Below are 22,499 nucleotides of genomic sequence, written 5' to 3'. Positions count from 1 at the left end.
CTCAATTACAGAAAGTCTTAGCATATTCTGCCGGTACTTAATGAAAACAATATCCTAACCATGTCCCGAAGACGATATCTCCGATACTGTTGTTTACTATACAAAATAAATTCACATATAACACCACCTTACTTGCATCATAAATTAACATGTAGATCAGAAATTCACCGTTACAATAACCGAGGAAGTAATAAACTGAATATGTCCCGGCATTCTTGAAAAATAACAGAGAAGGCATTTTCAATTTCGGCAGTAAGAACCTGGAACTCCCTACCAAAGTCAATCACTGACAAACCATACAATTCATTTAAATCATCACTCCAAACATTATTATTTAGAGTTCAGAGACAAAGCATTGACACACATGAAAGGTTTACTACAGTATGGAATTGGACTGAAATTGATATAAAATTGGACTAACAGTATTAGTTTTTTTTCTTTTTTACATTTACATTTACTGAGTGTTTTGTTTATCCTTAGTATTATTGAATGTATCATGTTATGTTGTTATTTTTATCTTTTATCTTATTTGTGTTTTTTTCTTTCTTTCTATTTTTTCTTTTTCTTTTCTTTTCTTTTTTTTTGTAAGATGACAAGGGTTAGGTGGCAGAGCAGCCTCCAGCTGAACCTCGCCCGCTGAAATAAAGAGAAATTCAATTCAATTCAATTCAAATTGGCAGACATTGATCTGGCATACGGGAAAGCGGACGGTAATGGCCGTGTGGCACAACGGTGTACAGACAACAGTTTCCTAATCCACGCCACGCAACCTTTTACAGGTGTAGATCGAATATTACAAGAAACAGGATTGCTGGAAGCACACAGGCCCAAATGCTGGACGAAACAGAACCGTATGGACTGTGGCTTTTGAGGAGGAAATTCTTGCTTGAGATCAGAGAAAACCGTCCCAAGCACACGGGTAGTAACTGCTGAAATTAACACCTATCATCGGCAGGTTTGGAACATACTTCACGAAAATCAGATGTACTCTTTCCATGTCCAAAGGGTGCATGCATTACACGCCATCCTAATATATCCCGCTTCATGTCTCGTATTCTCTTCAAAGATAAAGCTATGTTTTTCCATGATGGAGTGATGAACACTCACACTCAACATTTGTGGTCTGAGGCAAACCCATATGGAATGTCAAATCATGCCCATCAGGAACGGTGTTCTGTGAATGTGTGGACATGAGTCGTTGATAATTCTCATCAGACCGTACCTACTACCACAATGACTAACCGGGTGGGAGTATTGGATATTTTTGAAAGAGATTCTGCCTGAACTACTAGAGACTGTGCCACTGGCTGTTCATCGAAACATGTGGTTTATGCACAACGGTGCTCCAGCACATTTGCTGTGGAGGTGCGAAATTGTCGCAACACATCCTTTACGAACAAATGGACGGCAGAGAAGGACCGGTATCTTGGCCACCTCGCTCATCCGATCTTAACCACTTAGATTTCTTTTCCTGGGGCCATATGAAACAACTAATCTGCGCGACGCCTGTGCAATCAGAGGAGGATTCGGTTGCTCAAATTGTTGCTGCAGCGTGGAGCATTCAGGAAGCGCCAGGAGTGTTTCAACGCGTTCGCAGCGTCTTTCCCTTCGATGCCGCTGTAACCTTTGCATTGAAGTGGTGGGTGGAAACTTTGAACACCTTTTACAGTATCCGTTCTGACAACCATCCTCTTTCCATGTAAACAAAAACTCCCCTCTGTACCTTGCTCCCTACAACTACCTTCTGTATGCAGTTCCGTTATACGATTTGGATCCAGAAATATCGGCCTCTGTTACAGTACGTACAAATATCGTGAATGGAAGGAATATTTTGTTTCACACCCGTCAGTCTAGAACATTGATTGAAAAAAACGTACTGTATTCGCATTTGTGTGATGTACTGATCGAAATGAATGTGCTAAAACAGTTATGTATATTATTATTATTATTATTATTATTATTATTATTATTATTATTATTATTATTATTATTATTATTATTATTATTATTACGCGTTCTTTATTTGTCTGCAGTTCTTGTTCAATTACTGTAGTTGTAAAGGCAGATGCGTTCTCAAAAGCGTTGCGATATCATTAATATGAGCAAATCAGCAATTGGAATGTCTTTATTTTCTGTTACTTATCGGTTTGTGCCGTATGTATTTTTACATTCTAGAAAAGTAAAGTTTCAAGTGATTTCTTGTCCAACGACTTTAGTAGTACTTTTTGAGGAGGTACGCAACCACAAACAGTAATTTTTATGCAATAATGCAATAAACATATGAGGTTTTTATTTGAAATTTTCATGTTGGCTCCTGGGGCCCTATGATGGGACCCCTGGGAGCAATTGTTGTTTACATAATTTTATAAGTCTCTGGCATGAATACATTCTTACGTAACTAGATTTGTGAATTTTTTGTCATTTCGGATATATTTCAGGTCACAAAGTTAGGTGAGACACCATATATATATGCACCACAAGGTGTAACTTCACAAATCAATTACCGTATTTTTCCTCCAATAATTACAAATATATTCAAATGTTCCCCACAAACGGTAATATGTTACCCATATGTGTTTAAACTTTATGACCGGGGAAATCGAACCGTAAGGTACTCGCACAAAAGCGATCCTCGCACCTAATGAACCAATTTATAACAAGTCCCACTAAAATCCTTCGTACCTAAAACTGTATAAATTAAGATGTGCTAAATTTTTATTAATTCTCAATTTTACCATTTGCGAATCAAATTTTGTCCGATTTTAACAAAAACGAATATTTTAAATGTTAGAGAAATACGAAGAATTAAAGAAATGATTCGGTTAATAAATGTTAAGAACGAAAAACGGCACAAAAAGAAATAAAATAATAATAATACTCACAGCTATAAAGTTGCTAACATGCTTCTCAAAATAATAGGATGTTGACTCTAAGTATAGTTTTTGAAATTTAGAAGCAGAAAGTACAACAATACGTACAATATATAATGGTATGATAATGTATCATTCAGGAGACTAATATTTATTCATTAGGGCAATGGTACGTGTTATACATATTATTATTAATTGCCTTCTGCATACAGAGTATATAATTTAGTATGTAACACATATCATATTGAAATGTACTCTATAAAAAGTTAGACCCGAAACCAGCCGCAGAGGTTTTGGGGGGCCATGAATATGTTAAAGGTGGCCGAGTCATTAAAAATTCTCTTACAAATATCTAAATTGTGTTTTTTCTATTGAGGTCTGGAGGGGCCACGAAAGGTTTAGTGGAGGCCAGTCCCCCTAGCCCCTTCTAGTTGCAGGCCTGTCTAAAGGAGATGTTTTTATAAACATAGGAAATATTTCACACCATTTCCCACAAATTTCTGTAGCTAATCATCGTGCAGTGAACTTCTGTGAAAAAATTATCATTCTCGAATTAAAGCATGTATTTCAACAAGAAAGATTTTCTCTCTTACTCGTTAAATGGCATTGACCAGAATTACATCTGTAATGTCCACAAATATATTTCTATAACGATACAATAGTGTCATTACCCGACAGAAAAACAGTCAAACTTCCTCTTTTTTTCTTCTTCTAATTTTAAAATAAACATGATTATATTCAAGCAGTTGTACTTTCCATTAACTATTAAATATTTTAATAGCTGGTGACATTCAAAATTTCAATATATGCTGAAGTAAATGACAAAATGTATTTTTGAAAACAAAAAAGTTATTTCAATTCTAAACCCTCAAATATTTCTGTCGCACCCCGTATATAGGATGCAAGTAGTAGAAAATGGATCGATCTGGGCCATATGAGGCCAACATAGAACAACGTAGGACAACTCACAAGCCCCTGGGAAAATGACCATCGTACACCGTGAGCCCACGGTCTTTTACGACCTCCATTTTAGGGGTGAATTTATTCCCTTTTATGAGCACTTTTTAGGGGGTGTATTCGTTCCCTTTTATGAGCACATTTTAGGGGGTGAACTCGTTCCCTTTTATGAGCATATTTTCCAACCCCTACGAACATCAGACTACGTAACATAACGAACACACAGCAGAACAGATAACACATAAGACTCGTTCCCTTTTATGAACACTCTTTCAGGGGTGAACTCGTTCCAACCCCTATTTGAACATAGCAGAAATTACACTGAGACCATGAACATATAGCAGAACAGATAATACATAAGAATACGTAACACACAAGGGTGTATTCATTCCCTTTTATGAGCATATTTTTCAACCCTTATTTTAACTTAGCATAGAATACATGGATACTATGAACACATAGCAGATACATAAGACTCGTTCCACCCTTATTTAGAGTATGGTATATTTTCCAACCCCTATTTGAACCCATGGTCTTTTATGACCACTTTTTAGGGGGTGAACTCGTTTCCTTTTATGAGCATATTTTTCAACCCTTATTTTAACATAGCAGAAATATAGCGAAGATTAAACATAGTCCATTTTAAAGGGTGTACTCATTCTCTTTTATGAGCACATTTTCCAACCCCTATTTGAACATAGCAGAAATTACATAAGACTACGGGGGTGTATTCCACCCCTTTTTGAACATAGCAGAGAATAGAAGTGTACTCGTTTCCAACCCCTATTTTAACATAGCAGAGATTATTTTCTTTTACGGGGGTAGCAACACCCCCAACCCTCCTCCTTTCTCATTCAGGGCTTGGGACCGGCAATGGCGGAGTTTAAAAAAAAAACATCATCATACTCTCATAAATGAATAAAGCATAATATCATTAGCATCAATAGTAGTGAGTGAGAATTTGTTTAAAAAATCGTGCAGTGAATACCCAGATGCACGACATGCTAGATATAGAAAACAGTAATGTCCACAAAATTGAGATAAATCACCTTGAATACGTCTATTATTCCATGTATAATACAAACAGTTTCGTTTTAAAAACCTTATATGATGTTGTATATAGGGAGGTATACCATAGCTATCGAAATACTCTCCCACACACATATTAGATATATAAACAGGAACCCAATGTTCACCAGGCTTATCACTAGAATCAGTGTTTATAATTATGGCGGCTGGAAATGTATGAATAAACAAAGGTAACTCATCAGCAGCATATACACCAATAAAATGATCTTTAGGCAAATTTTGTTGTAATGCTTCATAAAGTTCAATTGTATTTAACATTTTTTTCTTTAATTAATATATATTTTTCTCTGGAAATCAATTTCTAATTCTGAAGAGAATTCACCATAAATAATTGTTGTTACAGGAGATGGCAGTGCTTCTTTAAAATGAACCTCTAAACGTACACTTCCTTGCCGTTGTGGACTAGTGTGAAATGCAGCACTTGCGCTTGAATCAGGAGTTAAATCAAACACCAGTAGAGTATAACCATTAGGATATTCAGCGAGTGAAATATTATTACCTTGATTAGAATAATAAATACCTGAACGTGTAAATAACGTAGAATATGCTTGTACATATAGCTTATTATCAAAATCTGGTTGTAAAGGTTTGAAGGGCATTGGAGTTCCATCAACATACAGTGTAAAAAATGACATACTAAAATGTTGAAAATTGAATGGATTTGTCTGATAAGTACCATTGAAAGCAGTATTAGTAACAAAACCAATAACAATACGTTTAGGCACTATGCCTGAAAACAGATCTGGAAGTGTACTATCCATAATTCCTTGTGGCAGAGTTTCTGTCTTCACCTGCACTTTTGTTATAGGATATTTTATTCTAAATTTAGGATTTTGTAATACTTTATTTTGTGCTATTTTAACTGCTGGTGATACATCAACCTTTTTCACAAGCAATGTTGCATCTGTAATTACAACTTTTCCATCAGCATCTGCGTCACCCATTTGACAAAATGTAGGTTTAGCTGGAATTAGTTTAATACGCAATTGTACACCATTCAGTAAAAATTTCTCCTGATTGAAAATATCAGCATGAATATAACCCAATAATTCAAATGACTGACTTAAAGCAGTGAGAAGAAAACGTTGTTTAAATCCTACATTAGCATCGGCCACACTGTCCATATGACCTGCAGTATCTTTAAACCACATTGATGTTTGAAGATGCGTTGTTTTAGCTTCAGCATTATAATTTAGTAGTTTTTCAATATACGATCGATATGGATACGTATGTGAAGAGTAGGAAATAAGTTGATTATTTAAATATAATTGCACTTCACTGAACATTGCATTGAGAAAATCATTTACAGGGCCGATTTTCTTATCGGCACAAGTTAAATTAGAACCATCTGACTTAGTAATTTTACCTTTAACATATAACATTGTGTGCGGTAAGTCAATATAGTCATCCCCATGACCGGGGACTACAAATTCTATTGATGCATTATCAGTTATCGAAGCCACAGGCTTATATGGAACTATTTTATTACCTATAATACTGGTTTGAGTGGGTAAACCAGCAAATAAATCTAATTCTGATTTCATACACTCACACTGCATTTTTCTCTTTTCTTACTATTAATATTCACACATGGTAAAATTTACAACACCATATTACGTCTACGAAAATGTAATTTTACACATACACTGCCATATTGGAAAGGAAGTGGATTACCTGTACTATCTCTTAAATCAATAATAATTTGATCAAATTGTTTACGTTGCACAGTGACATAATGAGGATTATCAAAAATATGTACATTATTAATACCATGCTCTGTAATATTTGTATTTATTATACGTAACAATGGAGCTACGGTGTCACCCACCATTTGTGGTTCTACAATATCACTGTAAATATACATAAGTGTAGGTAGCGCTTTTTGTAAATCAGGTGGATAACGAGCATGATGCACAACTGCAATATCTTCTTGTTGTATGTGATCAAAACCTAGTATTCTGGCTAGTTCAGGAGATAGGCGTACTTGTATATGCTTCTCTTGATCTTTTATTACTCTATTAACCTCAATTCGTTTCACTGATGCTTTGACTTTTAATTGTAAATTTAATATATCACTTTTATGATTAATTTGAGATAGAATATCATCAACATGATAATAGTGGCCTGGTAAGATTTGAGTTATGTTCGAGATTTTTGTATTCATGAGACGATAATAAATATTATTTGTATATTTGGAAACATTCTGAAATGAACTTCCTTAATGTACTTCAACAACAGCTGTTTCCCACACTCCCTTCTCCAGTACAATAGGCTGATATAATTTAGTATAACATGCAAGAGTATTTTGAGGAAAATATTTCATAGAACTATTGCTAGGAAGTGTGAGATAAAAACTATCACTTTGCTCCATAATTAATCAATCAAAAATATCTTTGGATCTTTTTATCCGTTTCACACCACCACCACCACTAAAACGAACTTTCTTTCTTTTTCTTCTTCCAGATCCTTCCAACACTTGATTTAATTTATTTTGAGCTTTATTTTTTAAATTTGTTTTAGCTTCTTGCCATCGATCATGCAAAGACTCTTCAATAGGTCTATTATTATCTAGTACATCTCCTGCTACATTAATTCCTGTACGTATCAATTCTTTACCAACAGTGTTTGCACCTTGTTTTAATAAAGGAAATACAGTACGAAATAAATCTCCTAGAAAACTACCAATGCCATAACCTTCTTGATATGCTGTACCTCTATACACGTTATAATCACCTCCAGCTTGATGTATGTAATAATTAAGGTAGGGCTCATTCATCTTTCTTTCTTTCTTTCTTTCTATATACTTAAAAATATCAATAGATTACAATAGAATATTATTGTTATTGCTTATAAGTACACCATTTGCGTTTACGGGGTGGAGGACCATCTTCTTCGTCCTCTTCGTCTTCTGTTAGTTTTCTAATATAATCTATTTGTTGAGGATTACCAATGTTCTCTAAGGGTATATTGGCTTTGCTAATAATGTAGCAAAAGGTTTCCAGCCGGCAACTGAAATATTTTTCTTACGACATCTAACAAAATCGGATATCAAATCCACTATATTTGCACCTGGAATTAATTTATTATTAATATTCACATTTCCATTATCGTCCCATTGAATATTTGGATTTTGTTTCAATTTACGTAATAAAGGTCTTGCTTTACGTTTACAAATTTCAGGAAGAGTAGATATTATTTCATCATCCTCCTCCTCCTCATCATCCTCTTCTTCTTCTTCCTCCTCCTCCTCCGTAGTAGTAGTAGTTGCTGTTGTTGTAACTGCTGCCGGTTTTTGAATTATATTTAAATATTTTTGTAAGACTTCTCTATATTTTGTCCATTTTTCTTCTGCATTTAAACTTTTATTATTTAAAATTTCTTTCATTTCATCATCAAGATTAGATATCGTTTGATAATGATGTAATTTTTCTGGTGAGATTAAAATAAGTTTTTGTGCGTTTTGCATAATTATTTAATTAAACTAGATAGTATACCTCCAATAATAGGTGCAAGCAATGCAGTAAGAAAACCACCTTTTTGTATAATTATTCGTTTTTTCTTTTGTTTTAATGACGGACCTTTTTTCACCAAATATCTCAGTTCCTTTTTACATTTTTTTAGCTTATTTATCTGTTTTATTTAATGGAACATTTCCCTGTAATACGTTATAGGAACATTCACAAATAGAGCGAATTAAATCAGGATTTGCATTTTGTAAAATTGCCTTACGTGCTTTCGGTTTTGACTTTGCTAAAAGTTTTAACAAATGTGCATTTTCCTTACTAATCATTTTTTTACGGCTATTAAAGCACAAATAGTTGTTAGAATATAAACCATATTACAATTATTATTTTTTACAGGTACATAAACATAATTGAAAGAATCTGTTGGAAAGATATTTGTTCGAACTCGCTGCTCATCAGGAGTATTTTGTTTTAAATCAAAGAGTAAATAACCATGTGCAATTCGAGTTGCATCTTGATATGCTTCTTGAATAAATTTTGTATTACCTGGATACAATTGTCGTGCGAGATAATTAATTTGAGCTTGGTCTCTAGGATTTTTAAAACAAACAATATAATGACAATTTAACGAAATATCCCGCATTCCTTTTTATTGATGGAAAATATTCTGTGTTATAAATATTACACTTATATTTCTATGATGGCTACCCTTAGTAAAAATATCTACAATCCGATGGTCACACTCACGCATTAAATCATCAATAATGACAAGATGTGGACCTTCGTGTGCTTGAAATTCATTATTTTGAGGTAAACCTTTAAACGTACAGTTTGAGAGAGTATCATACAATGGTTGCCATTCACCATAACACCATACAATATTTTTAAATAACTTACTATAATGGGCAAGAAATGTTTTAACAAAATATGATTTTCCACAGCCTGTAGGACCTGCTACCATACATGTAAAAGGAATTTTCCATTCCATCTCTATTACAGATATATTGAATTTATTTTAAATAGCGTTTTTAAATATTTTGCTTTCTTTTCTCCTTTACATAAAAAACAGCGTTTGTGGAAGAACAAATTTGATTTAATATACTTTTTACTTGTGATACTGATAGACCTCGTGATGATGATGACAATTTAACTAAGCAACGAAAATTTACAGTGTTGCTAGAATTTAAAATATAAAATTCACCTTTTGAAATTATAAAATCTACTAGAAATACTTGTGACGACATGCTTCACCTATAAATTCTTGACTTTTCTTTTTTTACAATATAGTATGTTTTAAATCAATCCAAGAATTTTCACTTTTTGGCAGACCTAACCATTTCACATAGGCCTTATTATTTTTCTTTCGCAAAACTTTTTCAATTAGATATGTTTTTGGAAATTTCGTTAATTGTAATTCGTGTCCGTAAAATCTTCCTTCAATAGGTTTATTATTTGAGTCTACTAAGTGATATGTCGGAGGATTAGTGAAGAAAACTTTAGCAATTCGAAAAATTTCTGTACTCCAATTGCGTGTAAAACCTCTATCAAAACCAGGACGCTTAAGTTTACTAATTCTTACATATTCACCTATCTTAAATTTACTTTTTCTTTTTATCACAGAAAAATTTTTGCAATAGATGTTTGCCAATAGATGTTTTTCATTTTCTTTTTTAATTGCGTCGATAGGTTTCATTTTAATAGTGGAATGAATAGTATTATTATATTTATGTAGTAATTCCGGCAGAATGCCAATCCATTTATAACTTCCCTGCAGTGTAAAAAGTCTCCACATTAAATTACGTAATGATCTATTAAATCTTTCAATAATTCTTGCTTTCACATCACTGTACGTGGAATAATGTTTAATGTTATTTTGGCTCATCGCCTTCTGAAACTCTGAATTATAAAATTCTCAACCCCTGTCAGTTTGTAAAAATTTAGGGCTTTTGTTTGCTTTTCTCAGTACTGTTATAAATGCTTGTGTAATTTCTTTCCCAGTTTTATTTTTCACAGGAATAGCCCAAGCATATTTAGAGAATGTATATATCACAGTTAATAAATATTTGTAATTTCGATTAATTTTTGCTAGACCTTTCAATTTTCCACTATTCATTTCAACTAAATCAGCTTGCCATAAATCATAAATCCCTTTCGTTATAACGGGTATTCGAGGATAGTTTCGTCTTGCACTTTTATGTAATTCTGCAACTATTTGTTCTCGAACTGATTGTGACATCATTTCTATACATTTCTCCTAAAATATTATTTACATATTTTACATTGATTATCATTATGCTGATTTCGATTGAAAAACTTACTTTCTTAAAAAAAGAATTATTTTACATTTTACACTTATTACAATATTTCAATGGTAACTGATAATGTCCCCACGGCAATGTATGAATGTTACAATTAAGAATACATCGCTTGTCATCATGAGGATCTAAAGCAATTTTATTAACAGATACTGTAAAGATTTCATGTTCTTTAGATTGCAACTGTGTTTGTGTCTTTCTAATAGTTCCATTATTGTTTAAACAATCCTTAAAATCTTCGATCGAGATCATACTAGTTACATTTTGTCTTATACCCGTAATTTTTTGTATTTTTTATCAGATTTAGTGCGAATTGCATAAGTTTTGGCTCGTAAGCCTACATATTAAATAATGTTAACTCCACCTAATTCGTCTTTCATTTTACCCAAAACGTGTTTATTTTTTGTGCTATATAAAGAATTATTTTCAGGAAAATTTGAGGTGCCAAAATACTCAATCATATCTTTTATATCGTTATAAATATTGTTAGTTTTAATATAGTAAAAGAAAGAGTCATTATCCATATACGCAATTCTAATTTTATCCCCATATCGAGGTTTCATTATATTATAATGAAAGTTATATATTGCTAATTTGGATAATTCTAAAATTGTCGCTCCTACGTAAATTGGTTTATTAAGGGTTACCGATTTTTACCATATGAAATAATGCCAAATTATCCGCCAATTTTACCCAATTTTGAAACTGATTTTGCGCTACTAATTTTTTACACTTTTTTCATTGTTAATTAATTTTATATCAATGCGTTTTCGTACATTCTCCATTGTCTTTCCGTATACAGAGTTATTTAATAACTTATAGAAATCTTTTTCAAATTCAATTGTAGCATTTGCACGGCGTTGAGTATTTTCTTGAATATAAGATGCAAGCCATTTAGATTGACGAAACCATAATATTTTATGTACTTTTACCAATATTAAACCTTGTTTTAGATAAAATTGTAATACTCTATAATGCAAGATATAATTCGATTTCGATTTAAGTGTCAATAGTAATTTTGAGTATTTACCATTCGGTGGAACTTCATTAGTGGGACCACACGGAAAATCAGAATGGTATTCGTATAAATAATTTGGATACTCTAAGTCCACTTCTAGAAAAAAAAACCATTCACTATCCGTGGGCCAATTGATAATTTTATTTTTATCTTGCCAATTGTCAATTTTATCCTCCCACCGAAAACCACCATATGGTAAATAGTCAATCATTGATAGTTCGTACAGATTGTTCATGTCAATATAGAGTAAATAAGATTTTTCTTTTTCCGCATCAAAATCATGTACATAAGGATTATTAGCTTTGGCATATATTAACACAGCTTGAGTAATACCTCCGCGAATCGATTTTTCTACAAACATATAGATATTGATATCTGATAAAAGTTGAAGTTCAATTTTTGTTCTATATAACATGGCTTGCCATGCCAACCCAGGTGCAGTAAAACAATTAATCGGATCAATACAAAAAGCATTTAAACATGTCTTTCTAAAATTCTCCAACACATCTGCTGTGAGAAGTACATCACATTTTAAATATAGATCGTGGTAGTCCCCTAAATTTTCACATTTAAACACACGCCAAATCAGTTTTGCATATTGATAATCAGTCTCGGAAATTTGTCTTCCATTCAATTTGCTATTAAACGCCTCTCTTCCAGGAAATTCAGTTTCTTTAAATGTATCTAAATTTGTTATGTATTCATAAAAATAAATTCCCTTACGGAGAATTAAAGGAAACTTATCATCAGAAAAATATTGCTTTGTATAGACAAATTGCTCAGGTTTTAATTTTGACACCAAATTTTCGAGACTGTACGGCAGGAATTTAAATAAGTCTATAAAACGTAACTCGATAGGTCTACCATTAAAATTAAAGTGCTTAGAGAATGTTATGTATTTCTCAGTGCTTTCAGCAATTACAGAAATATTTCCAGGAGTGCAACCTAATTCTTTCACAAATAAATGTGCATCATACCCAGACAAATTATGGAAGAAGACAGGGATAAAATTACTTTGACGTTTAATTTGTAAATTGCAACTGTTGCACACCGTGGCAATATACTGATTAGTTAAAGGGTTATGATGTTTAACTTTTCTATTGTTACTCGTATATTTACTATCGCAAACTGAGCATTCAGTGGATAGGTTAAACTCATGTAACTGAGAACTATTTAATGGTATTAATGGTTCTTGTTGATCTAATATGTTTATGATTTTTCTTAATTCATTCTCCATAGCAGACATAAACTTCATCGATACATTTTCTCCTCAATAAATAACTAAATCTGATTTCATATAGTTGTTACTCCAACATACAATATAACCAAAACTGCATGGTATATGTTGCTGAATTTGTATTGTATGAGATCCACTTTGTTTATTTATAGGTTTTAATAAACTTTCAAAATCTGCAACTATTATCACATCATTCTGTAATGACAATTTCAAATTTCGAAATTTTAAAACTTCTCCTTGTTTCGGCATGTTAATTTTGGTTGGAGTGTGTTCTTTACATAGTTTGTCATGTTCTTCTAATTTTGATTTGTTATAAAAAGATACTAAACATCGTCTACAAATAAATGTTTGATGAGTACCTAACTGATGTCTGACTAAACCATTTAAATTTGTAATTAAACAATAATGAGAGTTTAAATATAATAAATCTATATGTTTAAATACACCTGTATTTTCGCTTATACGTAACGGAAAAAGTTTCATTATCATAATTAATGCCATATATATTAATAGAAATTTGTTCCTTAGTAAATACAGAATTATACATATGTTCAAATTTGCTTATGTGTTCTATTTCGACTGGAAATTTTATATTCGTTTTTTCAAATAACGGTAATAAAGTATTAATATATTGTATGTAATTATTCACACGATGTGGATGTTCTTTTGCGGGATGCAACGCAGCTAGAATACTATACATAAAACATCTATTATCGTTATTTTCAATATTTATAACACATTTTGTGGATAAAATCCATTGAGGCAATTTTACATAAGTTTTCTCTTTATGACTTTTCAATAACGCATTGATATTTTTATAAGACAATAATGACTGTTACAATTTTCTTCACAATACAGTAAATCTATACGTTTTTCTACACATGTGTTTTCGCTTATAAGTAACGGGAAAATAGTTTCATTATCATAATTAATGCCATATATATTAATGGAAATTTGTTCCTTAGTAAATACGGAATTATACATATGTTCAAATTTGCTTATGTGTTCTATTTCGACTGGAAATTTTATATTCGTTTTTTCAAATAACGGTAATAAAGTATTAATATATTGTATGTAATTATTCACACGATGTGAATGTTCTTTTGCGGGATGCAACGCAGCTAGAATACTATACATGAAACATCTATTATCGTTATTTTCAATATTTATAACACATTTCTTTTTGGATAAAATCCATTGAGGCAATTTTACATAAGTTTTCTCTTTATGACTCTTCAATAACGCATTGAGATTTTTAATAAGACAATAATGACTGTTGCAATTTTCTTCACAATACAGTAAATCTATACGTTTATCTACACATGCGTTTTCGCTTATATGTAACGAGAAAATAGTTTCATTATCATAATCAATGCCATATATATTAACGGAAATTTGTTCCTTAGTAAATACAGAATTATACATATGTTCAAATTTGCTTATGTGTTCTATTTCGACTGGAAATTTTATATTCGTTTTTTCAAATAACGGTAATAAAGTATTAATATATTGTATGTAATTATTGACACGGTGTGGATTATCTTTTGCGGGATGCAACGCAGCTAGAATACTATACATAAAACTTCTATTATCGTTATTTTGAATATTTAAAACACAATTCTTTTTGGATAAAATCCATTGAGGCAATTTTACATAAGTTTTCTCTTTATGACTCTTCAATAACGCATTGAGATTTTTAATAAGACAATAATGACTGTTGCAATTTTCTTCACAATACAGTAAATCTATACGTTTATCTACACATGTGTTTTCGCTTATACGTAACGGCAAAATAGTTTCATTATCATAATCAATGCCATATATATTAACGGAAATTTGTTAGAAACTACAGAAGTAAATACAGAATTATACATATGTTCAAATTTGCTTATGTGTTCTATTTCGACTGGAAATTTTATATTAGTTTTTTCAAATAATGGTAATAAAGTATTAATATATTGTATGTAATTATTTACACGATTTGGTTGTTCTTTTACTGGATGCAACGCAGCTAGAATACTATACATAAAACATCTATTATCGTTATTTTGAATATTTATAACACATTTTTTGGATAAAATCCATTGAGGTAATTTTATAAAAGAAGAAGCTAACAGAGGATCATATTTACTGATTTTAATTTCTAAGTGATGATTTGGTTCAGAACATAAAGACCACCCTGATTTCTTAATTGCTCTATTTTCTTGTTCAACTAAAATTTTATTAAATAGTTTCTCAATTATAGAATTCACATCTGTACTCGGTAAAATAATTTCGTTACCACTATTTACAAAGAATCTACATGTTTCTAAATCTACTGGTTTTACAAAAGTTGTAGCCAAAGAAAAATTTACTTTAAAAGATGTGTTAGTTTGTTCTTGTTTTAATATATCTAAACAGTCTTTTCTTTTATTATTTAAAAACATCCACTATCCTCATTTAAATCAGTATCACATTTTAAAATGATTTTTTAAAATTATTATTAAATAGAGTATCAGTTGGTGAATTAATAGTATTTAATTTAACCTTTTTTGTTGCCACTTTTTAAAACTAACTCAAAGTTACTATAATAATTCTGAAGTGAGTTTTTATAATATAATATTATTATTATAAAATGTCTTACTTACAAAAGAAAACAAAACCACAATAATAACAAACCACACTAATAACAAAACCACACTAATAATATAATATCTGAACTTTACGCTTCAAACACCAAACAGGAAGTGATTACAAAAAACATGTCGGTCAGTCTTTTATACCTGTGTGATCGCATTACGTCATATTGCGCAATAGGTATGAGTCATGCTCGGGGATTCCCCTCTTTTTTTATACCTTTGTGATTGATTACATTACGTTCAGGGATTCCTTTTTTTCAATCCTATCGTTGAATGACCGTATTGTCTGTTAAAGAGAAAACTAGCTCAATGTTTTTAAAATCCGGATGAATGACGTAATGAGAATTATCCACATATGGCGGAAGTTATTATGTAACTGATAACAAAACACGGAAGTTTCGCATTCCTCTGCAATCTTTAAATAATCTTTGTTATGTTCAAATATAGGTTAGAACAAGTTCACTCCTTAAAAGAATCTTTGCTATAGGGTTTGAATGTATTATCTGTTATGTTCAAATAAGGGTTGAAAAATGAGAACGAGTACACCCCCCGTAATCTTATGTCTGCTATGTGTTGTTGGAAAATAAGCCATGTTCTTTTATTAGCTGTGCTATGTATTATCTGTTCTGCTGTGTGTTCATAGTCTCAGTGTAATTTCTGCTATGTTAAAATAGGGGTTGAAAAATATGGAACGAGATCACCCCTTAAAATGTGGTCATAAAAGAGAACGAGTTCACCCTTTAAAATGGACTATGTTTAATTTTCGGTGGAACGAATACACCCTCATTATTGTCTTAGTTTCATGTAATTTCTACTATGTTCAAATAGGGGTTGGAAAAGGGAACGAGTTCACCCCTAAATAGTTGTGTGTTCGTACCCCCTAAAATAGAGAACGAGTTCACCCCTGAAAGAGTGTTCATAAAAGGGAACGAGTCTTATGTATTATCTGTTCTGTTGTGTGTTCATAGTCTCAGTGTAATTTCTGCTATGTTAAAATAGGGGTTGAAAAATGAATACACCCTTGTTATGTACTCATGTGTTATCTAATGTTCACTATGTTTCGTAGTCTCTGTCTGATGTGCTATGCTGAAATAGGGGTTGGAAAAGGGAACGAGTTCACCCTGTTATGTTCAAATAGGGGTTGAAAAATATGTTCATAAAAGAGAACGAGTACACCCTTGTGTGTTACGTACTCTTATGCTCTGTTCTGTGTTCATAATCTCAGTGTAATTTCTGCTATGTTAAAATAAGGGTTGAAAAATATGCTCATAAAAGGGAACGAGTCTTATGTATTATCTGTTGGCTGGTGCTCGTAGTCTCTGTCTGATGCGCTATGTTGAAATAGGGGTGGAAAATATGCTCATAAAAGGGAATAAATTCACCCCTAAAATGGAGGATGTTGTGTGTTACGTAGTCTCAGTGTAATTTCTGCTATGTCAAAATAAGGGTTGGGAAATAAACCATGTTCTTTTATTAGCTGTGCTATGTAATTTCTGCTATGTTAAAATAGGGGTTGAAAAATAAGCTCATAAAAGGGAACGAGTTCACCACTGAAAGAGTGTTCATAAAAGGGAACGAGTCTTATGTATTATCTGTTCTGTTGTATGTTCATATTCTGCTATGTTCAAATAGGGGTTGGAAAATATGCTCATAAAAGGGAACGAGTTCACCCCCTAAAATGTGCTCATAAAAGGGAACGAATACACCCCCTAAAAAGTGCTCATAAAAGGGAATAAATTCACCCCTAAAATGGAGGTCGTAAAAGACCGTGGGCTCACGGTGTACGATGGTCATTTTCCCAGGGGCTTGTGAGTTGTCCTACGTTGTTCTATGTTGGCCTCATATGGCCCAGATCGATCCATTTTCTACTACTGATGCATATGTGTAACTGCTTGAAATACCCTATTCCCGGAAAATAAATTATTTTCGATGTGTGCTGGTAGTGAATGACCGAAATTGATCGATTCTGGTTTCGGCAGATTTTATTTGTCAAGATTGTTATATATATGTTGTGCGTGTCCAATGTTCCGAATTATCCCATCACCGGAAACTAAATTAGGTAAAGTGAACCGGAAGTGTGTCGTCAAAATTGTTCAATTACGCTTTCTTCGTTAGGACGAGTTGACTGATGAACAAGTTGCAAGTGTTCAATCGCCGGAAATTCCTAAGCCCCAGGTACTAAATAAGACAATGTGTACCAGAAGTGGGTGAGCTGAACTGCCTAATTTGGGAGCGGATTTCTTGGTTTCGTGAAAACGAGTTAAAATGAAATCTTTCAGTTTAAAGTACTACAACTCTGCCGTTTATGGAAGAATTAGTGAGACTGTGGGTGAAGACAGGAGTATCAGGGAAAACCAATGGACACGATGTTGTTCACCATAAATGTACTTGGCTGGGGAGACACAAGAAGTAAGTATTCTTCCAGTGAGCCATTTTGTCCTCCGTGGAAAAGAGATTATTGATTTGATTGATATATAGGTTGCATCTATGCAAGCTCTGGAAATACTTCTTCTGGAAACTAAATTACGTATTGTGTACCGAAAGCGGGTGACCGGAGCTTTTTAATTTTTCTTTCGGTCGTGTTTTCTCGACAAAATGAGTAGATTGCAGTTGCTGAAATCATACCATTCCCGTAAAGTAAATTAGGTATTGTGCTTTGGAAGTGAGTGACTAAAAATAGTCAATTGGAGACCAATCACTTTTTTCGTGAAGATCAGTTGATTGATATATAGGCTGCATGTGTGCATTCGCTTAAAATACCTCATCTTATGATACCTTGGATTTATCACAATCATTTTGGCTCTCGGTCAGTAGGTCATCATTGTCAGTTCGTTCTCCTATAAGGAGCTTGGAATATTATTCTGAGATGTAGCGACAAGAAGGTAGACACATAGGAGCATAAACTCAGAGCTGATAAAAATCATATTTTTTGCAGCCGCCCAGTAGTTACTTAAACATTCTCTCTCTATATATGTGATGTCAGCTCCCTTTTTTCATTTACTCATTTTATCATAAAAAGACAAAATGGTGTGTGAAGTCATGACCCAGTATCAAAACAAACAATACTAATGGTTCTAGCAACTGCATATATTTCACACTATTTCAAAGTATTGTACACCGACAGCCTGTTTATTCATTCCAATGGGCAACACAAAGTTGGAACAAAAATACATTATCCCTTCTGTGACCAACTGCGAACTAGAACCAAGTGCGTTTTCCTTAATGAATGATTGTCAAATTATTGGAGTGGTGTTTCTCTAACATCTTAATCCCTATTGAAATGACCCTTACAAAGTTTGTATTTTACAACATCAGACAACTCTTTGTGGGCAATAAATCAAATAACATGTCTCTTCTTATCAGCACCAAACACGAAGAATTGCACAAAGTGTAGAGAAAGCCTTTCGAACGATAACTTTCAAGATGCACTGCAACATGTCAAGGAATTATGGAGACACATGTGTACAACACGATGGAGCACATACGATCCAGTGGAACGTAGTGTGCATGTGTAATAGGGTGGAGCGAAAAAATAAAATTTTCGAGTACCGAATTCTAATAGAGCTCAAAAGTTGCATATTCGCATGCTCATCAATGGAAAAATAACGAAAAAAATTCACACTTTGGATCTTCAGTTGTTGCAAAGTTTGAAAAAAATAATAAAAAGACACCTCGATTTACATTTACGCGAAAAATATCAGATTTTCGAGTATCGAATTCTAATAGGGCTCAAAAGTTGCGTATTTCTGTGCTAATCAATGGAAAAATAACTAAAATAATCACGCTTTGGATCTTCAGTTCGCACAAGCGGCCTAAAGTTTGAAAAAATGACAAAAACATCAAAATTTACCTTTACACAAGAAATATACAGATTATTTTTTTATTTCTATAGCGTCTAGGTATTTTATTTTAGTTGTAAGAGGTTATGTTAGTTAATAATTCGTTAATATGAGCGATATTATACTTTTTATTTTCATAATGATTTTGCAGCTCTCCGTCAATTTCTCAACGTTTCTTTTCTTTGAAATAGCCCAGAACTCACCACGAAGAGGTGGTTGCAATTCGAGTTCCATCTATACTCTACCCACCTCTCGTATCAATTACGGTATGCTAAATTTTGTTGATATAGTCAAGGATGTTGTCTTAAATTCAGATTTTTTAGATAAAATTTTGGCATTGTGAGTCTTGAGAGCAAAGTTGCTTTAATGTAGCCATCTCTGTTTTTTTGCCCGCACACTTTTCCTGCAGACTCTACAAGTTTGAAGGATCTTTTAGCTTCCTAAATATGACATGAAAATTTAAGAAATCAAACACTCAGGAGCCGATTTGTCGTGAATAAGTAATAAGATACTTACGAGCTTTGGAGGGGGCGACACCTTACTTTTTCTACAATCTATCAGCTCACAGTAGTCAGTAACTTAAAAATTTATTGAAGGTGCCATAAAAGTTCTAACAGATTTCCCCTTCGGATCTTAATTTCCTACCTCTAGCACGCTCCTGTAACCCAACTATCCTACGTGTTGTTTCTCATCCATTGTCATAGCCAACAATATGTTCTCTGGATGACACAAGAACGCGTTTCCGCGTTTCTCGCAATCACAGGATCGATGATTCTTTTAATGTTGTTTGGCAAATGTCTAATTGTCTGAACTACCTTCAAAATATTGTTAGGTCCATATTTCACTGGTTGATATCTCCTTCATGTCGAACCAGACAGGAGCATATATCTTTATAATGTAGTTCAGAAGCACTTTGAGTTCGTTTGTAGAATATGTTTGAGAAAAATACAACCGTAAGACCCGGCTTGCACATGTCAGCCATCGGAAGTAACTGAGAAGTCCAGGGTCTTTTATAGCCACATCTGGAGCACACTGCCCTGCCTGAATTGGTCTGTTAGAACTTTTATGGCATCCTTAATAAATGTTGATGCCACGGACTACAATGAGCTCATAGATTGGAGAAAATGTAAACTGTCGCCCCCTCCAGTGCACGAAAACTTGACAACAACAGAATGCGAAGACGCACCTTTTGAGTTCTATTAGAATTCGATACTCGAGAATCTGATTTTTTCGCTCCACTCTAATGTGTAAGTACTCAATTGTAGTACGCACTAAAGAAATAAATAATATTACACTAACATTATTTTCTTATACTCAAATTAGAGGTAGGGGAATTATTCGGACACCCTGTGTATTAACTATATTAAGATATTTCGTTTCGTGGAAAGCAGCAAGTATTGATTAATTTATGATAATTAAGGTAGTGATACTTACCCATAACGACTATCCAAACAGGTTTTGAGGTAGTTACGAACCCCGCGCTATCTTTATCTTGGCACTGCCAAATTCCATCATCTTGTAACTTTGCACTTGTAATCACTAATTGAGTGTCTCCTTTCAGCCGCCCTAATCTAGAACTTTCTTTAATTGGACGTCCATTTTGAAGCCATCCTGACTCCCCCGTTACGTTAAGCTCGCACGACAGTACTATTTCCTGACCCTGCTTCACTACGAGCTCTGTAATGTGAGATATCCCATAAACACCTCCCCCATCGGAGTCCTGGTGAGTCAAAGTCAGGTTACTATCAGGGTCATCTCGGTTTGAGTCCAATGTGTGACGATGATGCCGCAACGAATGTGAAGACGTTGACACTGTATGACCTGCAATATAAAATGAAAATAAGATATAATATTGCAATAAGTATAAATTTCATACAAAGTAACTATTAGTAGGATATTTTACTAAGGGGGCATAGTCCCTCACTTCTCAGAATTTTACAGAATTTTAACTGTGATTCAATAGTATTCTTGGGGCCCTAGCATTCCTCTAGTTACATATACGGTACATAACTAATAACTTCTACCATCAAAATAAAAGACTGTCAATTACTTTTGTCAATAGAAAGCAAGAGATACAAGAGTCTTTAGTACCAAATTCATGTTTTTCGATTTTCTCGAAAACTATGTGTCAGTTTACGAACAAGTATACTTTTATCAGCTAGATGTGATCTATAGACTGAAATATGTATCTTTGGAAAATATTTTAGTTAACCACAAATTAAAATTTAAGAGATAATTATACACTCATGCTCAAAAATTAAGGATAATTGCAGATTGTGGTACTACACAACGTGGCACTACACAAAACTGGCGCTAATAGCACAAGCATATAATGAACACAACATACGAACAAGCGAAACATATCGGTACCACGATATTGGTGATATCCACGGTATCCACGGCATTGGTGATAAGTTGAGAAACACATGTGCTACACAACGCAATTGTTTCCTCCGCATGTATTCCGACATCAATATGGGATATGATCACCATGCACACGTACACAGGCCGCACAACGGGTTGGCATACTCTGGATCAGGTGGTCGAGCAGCTGCTGGGGTATAGCCTCCCATTCTTGCACCAGTGCCTGTCGGAGTTCCTGAAGTGTCCTAGGGGTTTGTAGACGTGCAGCGATACGCCGACCGAGAGCATCCCAGACATGTTCGATGGGGTTTAGGTCTGGAGAACAGGCAGGCCACTGTCTCACGGTACTCCTCCACGATGGCAGCTCGGTGGGGCCGTGCGTTATCATCCATCAGGAGGAAGGTGGGACCCACTGCATCCCTGAAAAGGCGAACATACTGATGCAAAATGACGTCCCGATACACCTGACCTGTTACAGTTCCTCTGTCAAAGACATGCAGGGGTGTACGTGAACCAATCACAATCCCACCCCGCACCATCAAACCACTACCTCCATACAGGTCCCTTTCAAGGACATAATGTGGTTGGTATCTGGTTCCTGGTTCACGCCAGGTGATAACCCGGCGAGAATCACTGTTCAGACTATACCTGGACTCGTCCGTGAACATAACCTGGGACCACTGTTCCATTGACCATGTACTGTGTTCTTGACACCAGGCTTTAGGAGC

General features: G+C 33.7%; 1 protein-coding gene across 1 annotated transcript in view; it reads right to left on the bottom strand.

Annotated features, from left to right (window-relative positions):
- tei (irregular chiasm C-roughest protein teiresias) overlaps positions 1-21,980 on the bottom strand; it is a 369,851-nt gene extending 347,871 nt beyond the window's left edge. Inside the window, exons 1-2 of the mRNA XM_081726610.1 lie at positions 21,911-21,980; positions 20,842-21,270 (exon numbers count right to left, since the gene is read on the bottom strand). Coding sequence (XP_081582736.1) covers positions 20,842-21,270; positions 21,911-21,980 — 499 coding nt within the window. The remainder of the gene's footprint in view (positions 1-20,841; positions 21,271-21,910) is intronic.
- Between the last annotated feature and the right edge of the window lie 519 nt (positions 21,981-22,499).

Source organism: Thermobia domestica, chromosome 9, assembly GCF_964235325.1.
Source record: "Thermobia domestica chromosome 9, izTheDome1.hap1.1, whole genome shotgun sequence".
NCBI classification, from domain to species: Eukaryota; Metazoa; Arthropoda; class Insecta; order Zygentoma; family Lepismatidae; genus Thermobia; species Thermobia domestica.
Note: the sequence above shows the minus strand (reverse complement) of the source record. Positions and strands in the feature narration are given on the sequence as shown.